The sequence below is a fragment of the Enhydra lutris genome, unplaced genomic scaffold, assembly GCF_002288905.1.
Source record: "Enhydra lutris kenyoni isolate GAN:26980312 unplaced genomic scaffold, ASM228890v2 scaffoldscaffold5, whole genome shotgun sequence".
Classification (NCBI taxonomy): Eukaryota; Metazoa; Chordata; class Mammalia; order Carnivora; family Mustelidae; genus Enhydra; species Enhydra lutris.
In genome coordinates, this window is record NW_019154089.1 from 40410078 (window position 1) to 40422811 (window position 12734).

Genomic DNA, 12734 nt, shown 5'->3' on the forward strand with positions numbered 1-12734 from the left:
AGGTTATTTCTACAGGCCTCTGGGCTCAGTCTTGCTGGTGGCCATCTCAGAAAGCACGTGGAACATATCTGAGCATGGTTGAGGCCCCAAGCATAAATACTACCGCCTTAAGAGAGTACACAGTAAAAAGAGAGTTGTAGGAAAAAAACCCACAAGATTTTAATGAGCAAAGGAAGAAAACTGATAGGAGTGTCCAGAGAAGGAGAGAGAGAATCAGGAAACAGTGGTATCACAAAAGCCAAAGCAGAAAGAATATAAAAAATGGGAGCCATGAGTACAGAACAGACTTTATTTCAAGATGTTTGGCTAAAAATGAGGGAGATGGGCCATGTCAATATGTGTGGGCTTTTTTTTTTTTCCCCAGGCAAACCATCAAGGGTTTGAAGTGAGTTTAATTTTATTATAGAAGGCATCCATATATTGATAAATGATGTTGAGAAAGAACTAGTAATATGAGAAAGCCTATTATTACAGAAGAGAGGGCAGAGCCCCTGAGCTGGTAGAAGGGGTGAATCCAGAAGGAAAAATTTGTCTTAGACATGAGGAAAGGCCACTGATTCCCTAGGCAGGGATCTGGGTGCCTCAGTATTCAGAGGTTTGAAACCAGAGTAGATGACTTGGAAATTTTTCATATTCTTTGCAATGCGACATTGTCCTTCACTGTCCTTCCCTAAGACAGAATCTGTATTTCCTACTGCCAAACTGGGACTTACTTGATGCATAGAAGGCAGCAGAAATGGCGCTGTGACTCCCGAGGCTTCAGTAATGTATAGAATTGTCAAATCAAAACATTGTACACCTGAAGTTAATGTAACATTTTATGTCAACTATACTTCAATAATTTAAAAAAAAATGCATTACAGATTCCACTTCACTCTTTTGGAAATCTGAGATCACATGCTGTGAAGAAATCCAGTCTAGCCTAATGGAAGATGAGAGGCCACATGGGGGAGAAGCAGTGCTTGAGTCAACAGCATGAAATGCCAGGCATGTGAGTTAAACCATCTTAGACCCTCCAGTCCCAGCTGAGGTACCAGATGAGCATTCATGCAGTTCCCCAGTTAACAGGGGAACACCTATGCAAACCTCAAATTCTTGAGAAATAATAAACAATATTGTTTGAGCTCACTAAGTTTTGAGATGATTCGTTATATACCAAGAGCTAACTGAAAACAGGAAGGGAGGATAAAGTTTTAATCTAGGGCCCCTCCCTCCCTTCTTTCCTTCTTTCTTTCCTTAACTTCCTTCCTTCCTTCTCTGAAAATAGCAGCAATTGCCATCTCATGAGATTTAGGGAGAGAGGTGGTCAGCTGGTGGGCTTGTGGAAATTTAATTTAGATTTAAACTGACAGGGCCTATGTGGACCAATCAGACAGCCCCTCAGGCAAAAAGGAGTTCAGGGATGTTCTGAAAGTTGTTTCCGCTGCAGATGCAATATAGGCCTCCAAAGACCCTTCATCCAAATAGACAAGTTATAAGTGTGTGGAAGAGTACTGATTTGTTTAGGACACATTAACGAGGGAAAAACTCGGATAATTGATGAAAAACGAGTTCTGGGTGGCATGTTAATGGTAAAGTTATTGTGGATTCTAAAACAGGAGAGGAGAGAGATCGTGGGCAGCCCAGGCACAAGTTGAAAGTCGGAGAGCAAGTGCTGCAAACAAGGGTGAAGAGAAGGTCCAGGTGGTGGGAACACAGTGTAGATCTTCTGTATACACTGGAGCAAGAAGGTTGAGAGTGGCACGCAGCTGACTTTAAAGGAAAGGCTCTGTAGTTTATATTTGATTTCTAGGGCAACGGAAAGCCCCTATAGTATGGCTATCACTGGAAATAACCTGAAATAGAAACTGGAGTCATGGCCCATTGTGTGTTCTGGATAAGCAAGCACTGAGGTGTGAGAGCTCAGAATATGGTAGGGTAGTAGGCCAGGATCGAGACAGGGAGCACGAGAGCTGGGATGAGTGGTAAAAAATGGGTTATCGGGAATGTGATCTAAAATGATTTCATGTGTTTTCCTAGGAGCTATTTTACTGACATCAAGCTTGCAGCTCTGAAAAGTACATATATTTATTACTTAAACTGAAGTAAGTCTCACTTTTCCCCAGCTGTGTAAAAATAATAAGATCCTAGAAGAGTATCAGTATAGTCTTTATGGAATTTCAGGAATCTTCAGAATTCTCAATCCCCATTATCTATCTTTTATCTCAATCCCCATTATCTATCAATCCCCGTTCTTTTTTTCTCATATCCTTATCACATTCTGACATATGATATAACCTACCTGTTTATTACATTTATTATTCATGTTTTTGTTCCCTTCTTCCCCAGTAGAATATAACCTTCACAATAGCAGGAATTTTTATCTATTTTGTTCACTCATATACCCTTAAGGCCTATAACAGTGCCCGAAACAAAAGAGGTATTCAGTAAACATTTACTAAGTGAATGAATTAATGATTATATCAAATGCCCTAAGAATCTGAATAAGAACTGGGAATTTATGACTCATGCGACCAACTAAGAGGTCCTAATTGTGAAGTCTTTTCCATTTTAGAGGTTGAATGTTTTGCTTTAGAAGAACGCCATATATGCCTTTGGTATGACACAGGAGGCATTTCCACAGGTCATGGTACCAGAGAGTCCTTGTTGTCACAGGACAGAATTGGCTGAAAGTCAGAAGGCTGGTGTTCCATGTCCTGGCCCTGACACATACTTGCTATATTGAATTCTTGGCAGTTCATTCTCTGAGTCCCAGTTTCCTGTCTAGAAAATGAGGATGGTAACAATGATATCTGCTCCAACCCATATGGTCACTGTGAAGACCCAAGACACATTGTGTCATGAAATATAGATACTATTATTTCAAATTTTAGTGCAAGTTTGCTTTAGCTCATTGAATTTTATTTCTATTCAATTTTTGCTTTTTCTATGGCCCTATTGCAATGATCTGTGTGTAGAGTAAGAGGATTAAAGAATGCTCTGGATCTCATTATTGATCTCTAGAGAAACACCTGATGAACTCAAAGATCATTAAAGTAAGAGAAATAATTTTTACTACACTCATTCTAAAATGACTAATTCTGATTCTTATTCACTTATTCTAAAAGTTCATCCTATGCTCTGTTCTCATGAAAAAACTCTAGTTATAATAGAATTTAGTAACCTGAGAAAAGTTTGCTGTTCATAATAGTCATTCTTGTCATCATAACCATTATTTTACTTATTTGAAGAAAATATTCTACTTATTTATGATTTTTCCTCTGAAAAATGTAGTTTTCTAGAGATTATTGTCTCATATTTATACTATTTCATGAACACTCATTTCACCTCTTTTTTCATGTCCAAGCCAAAGTCACTATCAGAGTGCCAAATACCCCTGCTAGCCAGCCTTTTTTTTTTTTCCCCCTAATGAATGGAGTGTTTGGTCATTTTGGAGAATGAAATTACATAGTGGCCTCATTAGTTGTATTACTTTCAGTCGTGAAAGGTTTAGGGGTGAAAATGAGGTGCACCAAAGAAATGACAAGTTTAGCAAGGAGGAAATTTCAACTTCAAAAGATATTATAAACAATGGAAAATAAATATTATATTAAAATTGTAAGAGAAAATGTGATAGAACATTTGAAAAGTCTTTTTACCCCAAGCTTGAATAGGCCTTACTTAAAACACACGTACATTGGAAAGTGATCATCAGTCACATTAGTTCACTGGTAAACCTTACTTGGCATAAAGTAGGGTCCTCTAGGGAAAAGGCAGGAAGCCAACATATTTTGAAATATATTGGGTGGAGGATTGACTAGAAAGGTATCTGCATCATGAAAACCTACCTTGAGAGGCAGGCCCACTGAAGTCACTGAATGAATGGTTGCTGGAACAGCAGTTAAAAGGGTTGATGCACATATTAAAAGGAACGAAGCAAAGGAGCCACAGAGTGGAAAGCCCTGAGACAACAACCCATATTTTCCCACTGGTGGACAGTTTGCCGTACTGGTGATTACCACTAAATCTGGAAAGCTTGCGCAATGGCTGAGCACATTTAAGTTTCTTCTCTTCAAAGCAAAATTATTAAACTCATTTTGTTTTTTGTGAATTTTTCTGAACCACATTGCAATTACCTGGATGTTTCAGCTCATGCTAGTCATAACGAACAACGGCTGATCTTAATCAGAGGTATAATGTGTTCTGATACTGAGAAAACATGTGGTTTCTGAGCCAAGTCTATAAAGTAAATTACACTTCCTAGTAAACTTTTGAAAGGTAAAGGGGACATAAGGCTGCCTTTTTTGGTTAACTTTTAATTATTTCCGAAGAATTAAAGTAATGCTTTTCAAATGCACAGACTACACTTGTAACAAACCAAGTGTAGTCCTGCCTCCTTCTTTAGGCAAACTTCAGCCAAGATGTAATATGGGTCAGATTGATTTTTTTAAAAAAATCTGAGGTTGATGAGCTTCCAAAACCTGAGTGGTAAATATGATTTATAAAGGTACCCACCTCTGGAGAAAAACTGAGTAACAAAATCCATGTTCTCTCAAATATGTCAATTATTCCATAGTGCATTTCTTTTTTTTTTTTTTTCCTTTTCAAAGATTTTATCTATTTATTTGACAGATAGAGATCACAAGTAGGCAGAGGCAGAGAGAGAGAGGAGGAAGCAGGCTCCCCGCCGAGCAGAGAGCCCGATGCGGGGCTCGATCCCAGGACCCTGGGATCACGACCCGAGCCGAAGGCAGAGGCCTTAACCCACTGAGCCACCCAGGCGCCCCCTCCATAGTGCATTTCTTAAAGTAAGTCTGCATCCTATCTAATTTTATAAACACTTACAGAATATCCAAACATGTTTTTAAAATTTATTTTACATCACCAGTGGCTGGATCTTTTTAGAACAATATGCTGCTACCAAACCATCCTTAAGCATTTGGACATTTAGATTTTTGTGGTTTGTTTACTTTTAAATTCACTTTTGTTGTTCTGATTTTTCACACTTATTATATAAAATCATTTTAAATACGGAATGTCAGAATGGAATTAAATGATCTGACATCCTTATACATTCAAACGTTCACAAATTCTCACATGTATATTAACATGTAAAAGTCTAAAACTGCAAAGATAGTAATTATTGGCATTTACTTCTTAATATAGTTCTAATTAAAAAAAAAAAAAAAGCACTGAACTGGGAGTGGAGAGACATGAGCTCTAGTTTCAGCTCTGGCCCTAAGTAGTTACAGTTCCCTGTGGAAGTCACTATAAAAAACCAAAACCAAAACCAAAACCAAAACCAAATACTTTATTGAAATATGATTGACATATTAAGAGTTGTACACACTTAATGTATACAATTTGATGAGTTTGGAGACAAGTATACACCTGTAAAAGCATCACCACAGTCTATGCCATAAACATATCTATTGCTTCTACAGGTTTCCTCCAGTCCTCTTAGTTATTATTATTATTTCAGGATAAGAACACTTAACATGGGGCACCTGGGTGGCTCAGTGGGTTAAGCCTCTGCCTTCGGCTCGGGTCATGATCCTGGGGTCCTGGGATTGAGCCTCACATCGGGCTCTCTGCTCGGCGGGGAGCCTGCTTCCTCCTCTCTCTCTCTCTGCCTGCCTCTCTGCCTACTTGTGATCTCTCTCTGTCAAATAAATAAATAAAATCTTAAAAAAAAAAAAAGAACACTTAACATAAGACCTACCTTCTTTTTTTTAAATACTTCTGATTTTAGTTAATTATAATAGGATACAAATTAAGATGAGTTCCCCAAAAGAGACCATAGTACAGGTCTGGGAGGATCCCAAATGTGAAGTTTTTGTGTCCTCAGGACACAACACCCTTCCAGACCATCAGTGTGGAGGAAGTTCACTCAAGCCTCAGTGTCCGGAGTTTTCAGTAGGGCTTTATTAGATAGGCATGATTACTTAATAAGATCTACCTTATTAGTAAATTTTTAAGTATACAATACAGTATTATTAACTACAGGCAGTATGCTGTACAGTAAATCTCTAGTACTCATTCATCTTGCATAACTAAAACTTTATACCCTTTGACTAATACTTTCTTATTTTCCCTCCTCCCAGCTCCTGGTAGCCACCATTCTACATGCTGCTTCTATGACTTTGACTATTTTAGACTCCTTATATAAGTGAGATCATATAGTATTTGTCCTGTGTCTGGCTAATCTCATTTAGCAAAATGTACTCCAGGTTCCTCCATGTTGTCTCAGAAGGCAAGATTTCCTTCTTTTTTTTCAGGCTCCATAATATTCAATTGTATGTATATGACACATTTTTAAAATCTAGTCATCAGTCGATGGACATTTAGATTCCTCTCAAATCCTGGTTGTTGCAAATAATGTTGCAGTCAATACGGGGGTGCAGATACCTTTTCAAGATCCTGATTCCAATTATTTTGAATATTAACCCAGACATGGGATGCTGGATCATATGGTGGTTCTATTTTTAATTTTCTGAGGAACCTCTAGACTTTTTCCATAGTGACTGCACCAATTTTCATTCCCACGAACAGTGCACAAACGTTTCCTTTTTTCCACATTCTTGCCAACACTTATCTTTTGTGTTTTTGGTAATAGTCATAGGAGAGCCATTTTTAACATTACTTGTGTGTGTGTGCTTGTTTTTTCACTAATGATAACAGGGAGTTAAATTAGATTCATTTGTTCAGCCAACAAATAATCACTGAATGTGTATTAGGTTTAAGGCCCAGTGCTAAATGTTGGGCAATTCACAGGATTGCAAGTGGGAACCAAAACCAGTCTTTGGCCTCTAAACATCTCCTCTAATATATTAACTTCTCCCTCTTATCTGTATTCCATTTAGGGTTTCCAACTATCCAGACATTACTCAAGCTGTTTAAAGCTATATTTACCAACTTCGTGACAAAACTTATTTTTCTTTCCTATATATTTCTCTCTGAATGGCTACCTATTTTCCAATGATCCAGTGTAAAAATTCTGGACTATGTTTGACTCTTCCTACATCTCCATTTGACATTTCCAAACTTCCACCAAGCCTTAATGACTCATCTAAATTTATCTTGGATGCACTTTTCTTTTATTCCAGTTCTCTCTAATCTAGCCTGGGACCTCATCTCTTAAGCACCAGATTGCTATTTTTGCTTTCCTATAGATTTCCCAGCTTTCAGGCACTTTTTTTCTCCAATCCAATCTCTATGTAATTTCCACACCTACAGTGGTTCTCAATGCCCTCTACTTAGGTCCAAGTTCCTTTGTCTGGCTTCTCAGGTCTGCCATTACCCTTTGTCTCTACCTTCCCTATGTCAGTTCTCTTTGCTTACCAACACACTCACTTCTCAAATCTATGTTCTTGCTTATGTGGCTTCCCAGATTGGAGTGGCATTACTTCTTTTCTTATTAAAAATTAAGTCATCTTTCAAGACTCAGTTCAAGCGTCAAGAGTCAATTCCTCCTTCTTTTAATTCCTATTAAATTTATAGTCTATGTTATACTGATTAGCACTTTTATTACTATTTCAAGTTCTAAATTAAATTTAATTAGTTAACATATAGCATATCGTTAGTTTCAGGGGTAGAATTTAGTTATTCATCACTTACATATAACACCTAGTGCTCATCAAAGCATCCTCCTTAATGCCCACCACACATTTAGCCCATTCCCTGCCCACTTCCCCTTCAGCAACCCTCAGTTTGTTTGCTATAGTTAAGAGGCTCTTATGGTTTGCCCACTGCCCTCTTTTTTTTTTTTTAATTTCACTTATGTTCATCTGTTTTGTTTCTTAAATTCCATATTTGAGTGAAATCATATGGTATTTGTCTTTCTCTGACTAATTTCACTTAACATAGTATACTCTAGATCTATCCATGTTGTTGCAAATGGCAAGATTTCATTCTTTTTCATTCTTTTGATGACTGAGTAATATTCTATTGTGTGTTTGTGTGTGTGTATGTGTGTGTGTGTGTGTACATATACACCCCCCACATCTTCTTTATCCATTCATCAGTCAATGAACAAATGGGGAGGAGCATAGGAAGAGAGGTGGGGAGGAGCAAAGGGAGAGATAATCCCTAGCAGGCTCCAGGCCCGTCGCAGAGCCCAACTCAGAGCTCTACGTGGGGCTTGATCCCACAACCCTGAGCCGGAATCAATAGTTGAATGCTTAACTGACTGAGCTACCCAGGTGGACAGCTAAGTTTCAGTTTATTACAGCTTATGCTTGGTCCACTCACATTAGTCTCTGAGAGGCAGAGCTCCCTGAATTGCAGGCATAATGCCTAAAAGAATAAAACTGGTGTCTAGAGTGATGACTTCACCTGTTTAACCTTAAATGGGGTCAGGTGGGGTGGTAAGTGAGAGTATTGGCTGGTAGGACAAAGAATACAGAATTCATATGCTATTATTAGATTATTAGGGTCATCTAAGATATTTGTAAAGAGACATTGAAACACCTCCACAAAATCTAGTTTGTACCCAGGATATAATATTTTTACACAGAATATGTGAGAACTCAAATTCTTACTATTGATCATTTGGGGGGGATTATGATCAAATTAAGTCTAAAAGATAGAGTGAAACATCAAAAAATCCATATTTTTTCATTTGTGCAATATAGTAGAGTGATAGATTATTGCTGTCCTGGGAGGCATAGATCCCTTTTTGCTTATTCTTTTAGTTGCAAGAATAGTTTAGTTTAAGTTACTAAACTGAAGCAAATTTTAACAAATTCTTGTTGTTTTTTTCTAATAAAAAAGGTCACTAAAATTATGTTAAATATAATGTAAAAGAGCTTTAATATTAATTTTGTGTAACTTTCAACAAGTCAAATATGCTTTAAAAATCATACCTGAAGTGAAGTGAATCATTACGAATGGGCTTGTAAGTGTATAAAAGAAATTCAGTAAGGCTCATTATAAACAGTAAACCAAACTCAGGAGGTCAGTAAATCACCAAAAATATAAGCCCAATAATATCTTATGGAAGTGATATTAACCCTTTAAAGATAGCATCTCATTTGCCTCCCAATTCTTTCAGCTGACATTCAACTACTCTGGAGTGAGAACAATTAAAGAACTCTTGCCAGAATAACAACTGCAGAACAATGACTATTTTGGACAAGGACCTTCTTGAGGTCAACAGGGGCTTCAACAGAAATCACTAACCACTTCCTTGAGTACTGCCAAGGAATTTTCCTTTTCCTTTTTTTTTTTTAACTCTGTCAGTTTCCATTACCAAATGATTAGACTGCATTTTCTACCATGCATGATTCATTCTGTTGAAGTCTCATTCATAAAACAAACTGTAACCAAATAATATTTTCCATTACCTTGTAAAAAAACTAAATGACAACACAACAAAATCAACTGGCTTACCATTTTCCTTCTTCATTTTCATATTGTTGAACAGTATATCCAAACATGTCCTCTACGGGGCCGCTGAAAGTCATTGAATTTTTCACATCCACATTGAATGATACGCAGAAGCCTAGAACAACTTTAAGAGGGAAAACAAAGTCCAGTTACACAGAGTTAACTAAGATTCCATCATGTTTTGAATTATGGAAGGCATGCCTAACAATTGTGCTCTTGTTACAAAAAGCAATAATGCTCAAAAAATGAGAACTGCAAGAAAGGTTTATGGTATTAATTATATTACTGACTGCAAATAACAACTGAAGAATACAAGTACTAACATTCAAACAAAACCCTATAGAAATTTAGTAGTTGTACCATTCCCAGAGCTAATGACTTCAGAATCTGAGAGAGAGAGACCTGGCAGAAACTCATGCTTGGATATGCCTAATGTGGTTACAGATAGCTTTCCAGTAATGAGCCCTACAGTGAATCAAGGCCACTAATGCAATGTAAACAACTTCATTTTCCTGTTTTGACTATGAAGGATGCAAGAATCACCATTTAAATCCTCAGGAGGGGAAGCTTTCTCCTTACTGCTTCCAAAAGGAATGCAAGCTGATTGCCTTCACCCAGAAATGGCTTCCGAAGCAGGCCTGAGATTTGTTCTGCTTCTCTCTCCATCAAGCGGTGGACAGAAAGCTTATCCTAGTATGCTAGAACCTCCTTATAGTTAGTGTTGGTGGTGATACACTCACAGGTTGCTGTCCATGATATATCTAGATCAAATGACGTATCTAAAGAGTCTGCTCAGTGCTTGACACACACTAGATATTCAATGAGGGTTAATTCTCTTCAATTTCCTTAAAGTTCAGGTAATGAAAACCCTTTACAAGAGAGACTCTCTCCTAAAAGGGTTCTGGATGGTGCCAAATTCTGTCAAATGGATGGTGCCAAATTCCAAGGTTGGTACTCGTTTTTGAAGTATAGTTGTGAAGTTACAAAGCATTCCTCTCCTAGATGCAACTAAGAATTCGTCCCAAAGAGCACTCCCTTATAAAATCACAAGCATCATAAGGTACATTCAGATGTAATTAAATTCACCATTCTTTATTAAAACCATGATACAGCTACACACATCCTGAAAAATTATCTTTCCTTACTCATTATAAATTCTTCCATAGATATAGTTTAAATCCAGACTCAAATTCATTCTATGCTTTAATTCATAACCTTCAATTTTAACATTGGGTTTTTTGCTGCACAGAATTGTACCTAATCTAGAGAAAATTTTGTTCTTTAAAAAAAAAAATTATGTATACCTATTCATGAAAAAAGATACTTATGTATACCTATTTATAAAGTCTTCCTTGATCTTTCCAACTGGAAATAATCTTTTTAACTACTAAATACTCCTCTTTCATTTTTTGAATATCTCTCATAGAAATAATAATAATATTTATTTATTTATTTATTTGACAGACAGAGATCACAAGTAGGCAGAGAGGCAGGTAGAGAGAGAGAGGGAAGCGAACTCTCTGCTCAGCAGAAAGCTCGATGTGGGGCTTGATCCCACTCACCCACTGCCACCCAGGCGCCCCTCATAGAAATAATTATTAAATATTATTTTATTTACATTGTAATTATCTGTGTAATTATCTGTGTGTGATTCCCCCCCCCTCCTCCAGTTTGGAAAATTCTTAAAAGCAGGGACTCTCTTCTTCTCTTTCTTATCCTTTCTCAAAATCTAGCACCTTGTACACAGATGGGCAATAACATATTTGTAGAATAAACACTGAAGGAGAAAGCGTACCAGTTGAAGTTAGAGGTAAACTGACAACTTTTTCATTTTAGTTAAGAAAGACTTAATGGAGATGGAAATTTTCAAGTTAGATTTTTAAAGGAAGGGAGAGATTCAACTTGGCAGTGAGAAGAAAATATGTCCCAAGAATTTGGGAGGGTCTCTGCAAGTGATGAGACATAGAATGGGGCAAATATGGTTGTAAAATCATAGAGAGACTTGCCTGGCTTGTGTGGAAGATGTAGAAAAAGAATGGATGGGTAGCATAGGCCCATTTGTGTACATTTCCTGTTCCTACTTCATGTGTGATGGAGAACAGCTGGTTACCATCTTCTGCATAATTGCCTTTTACATATTTGAAGACAGTTTTAAACACTGTTCACTCTACTCCAAACTAAATAGTACATGCTCCGATCCTTCTCTCACAGGTTTATTTTTTTGAAAACTTGTAACAGATTATTTTTTGATATGAGAGATATACAAGGTAGTAGGTCTACAACAGGATTTCTCAACTTTAGTTGAGAACTTTAGTGTTATTAATATTTTGAGCCAGAAAATTATTTGTTATGAAAGTGAACACTGTGTGTTGTAGCAGCATCTGTGGTCCCTGCCCACATAATGCTAGTAGTACTCCCTGACTTAGGAAGATCAAAAATGTCTCCAGACACAGATAAATTCCCCTGGGATCAAAACTGCCAAAGCTGAATATGACTATTCTATAGAGAAGGACCAGAACACCACACCAATGATTTTGTTGAAGAAGATGATGGAAAAACAACTGGCCTGCAGACCAGCAGCATCTGCATCCTCCAGAGCTTGCGAGGGATCCAGAATCTCAGGTTCCACTCGAATCTCCTGAATCAGTATCTCCATCCCAACAAGATCCCCAGGGAATTCAATTCCTGTTAAGGTTTGAGAGGTGTAAGCCTGTAATATGGTAACCCACTTTCATAATGTTGATGTAGGTAACATAATTTACCTAGATTAAAAGTGCTCACCATCTTTTAGACCAAAGGTGAAAGGAGTTATTATTAATCAGGCTCAAGTTCACTGCTCTTGAAGTATTTTTCTAGCACTTTATTGTGTTTAGTATATATTCTCCCAAAAGCCATTCATGATATTCCTCATTATAAGACCAAGACCTTTTGGTTTCCTTTTTAGGCTTGTTTATTCCACATGTTGTGTTGAATGTTCAGGGGAGGGGGAAGGGTATGCTGCACTTTTTTTTTTTTTTTTTCATTTCCTGTCTTCAGAATTCTACGGGCAATTTGCCCAAAGTGATTGTAAATCAGTCTCTTTCATGTTTGCTAAGGCACCAAGGAGACTGAAGCACAGGAGATGACATTAAAAAAAAATAGTTTACATCTTGTTCTTTTAATTTAAAGGAGTGCACAAACAGTGAAGGCAGCTTCTTGAAACTTTGAGTTTGATGCTCATTTTGTTATACCAAGTTGTCTTGGAACTTTATGTACCAGAGGTAAAGCAAAAATCGTACTTATTCTCTGTCGAAGTCAAAAAACAAAAACAAAAACAAAGCTGGGGTGGCTTAAGGGGCCATACAGGGTGAAAATGATGGGAAATAAAA

General features: G+C 37.3%; 1 protein-coding gene across 1 annotated transcript in view; it reads right to left on the minus strand.

The window, feature by feature from the left end:
- The window catches only part of LOC111140770 (integrin subunit alpha 1), a 169391-nt gene that overhangs the window by 105771 nt on the left and 50886 nt on the right, over positions 1–12734 (minus strand). The window contains exon 3 of the mRNA XM_022492960.1: positions 9370–9490. Coding sequence (XP_022348668.1) covers positions 9370–9490 — 121 coding nt within the window. The remainder of the gene's footprint in view (positions 1–9369; positions 9491–12734) is intronic.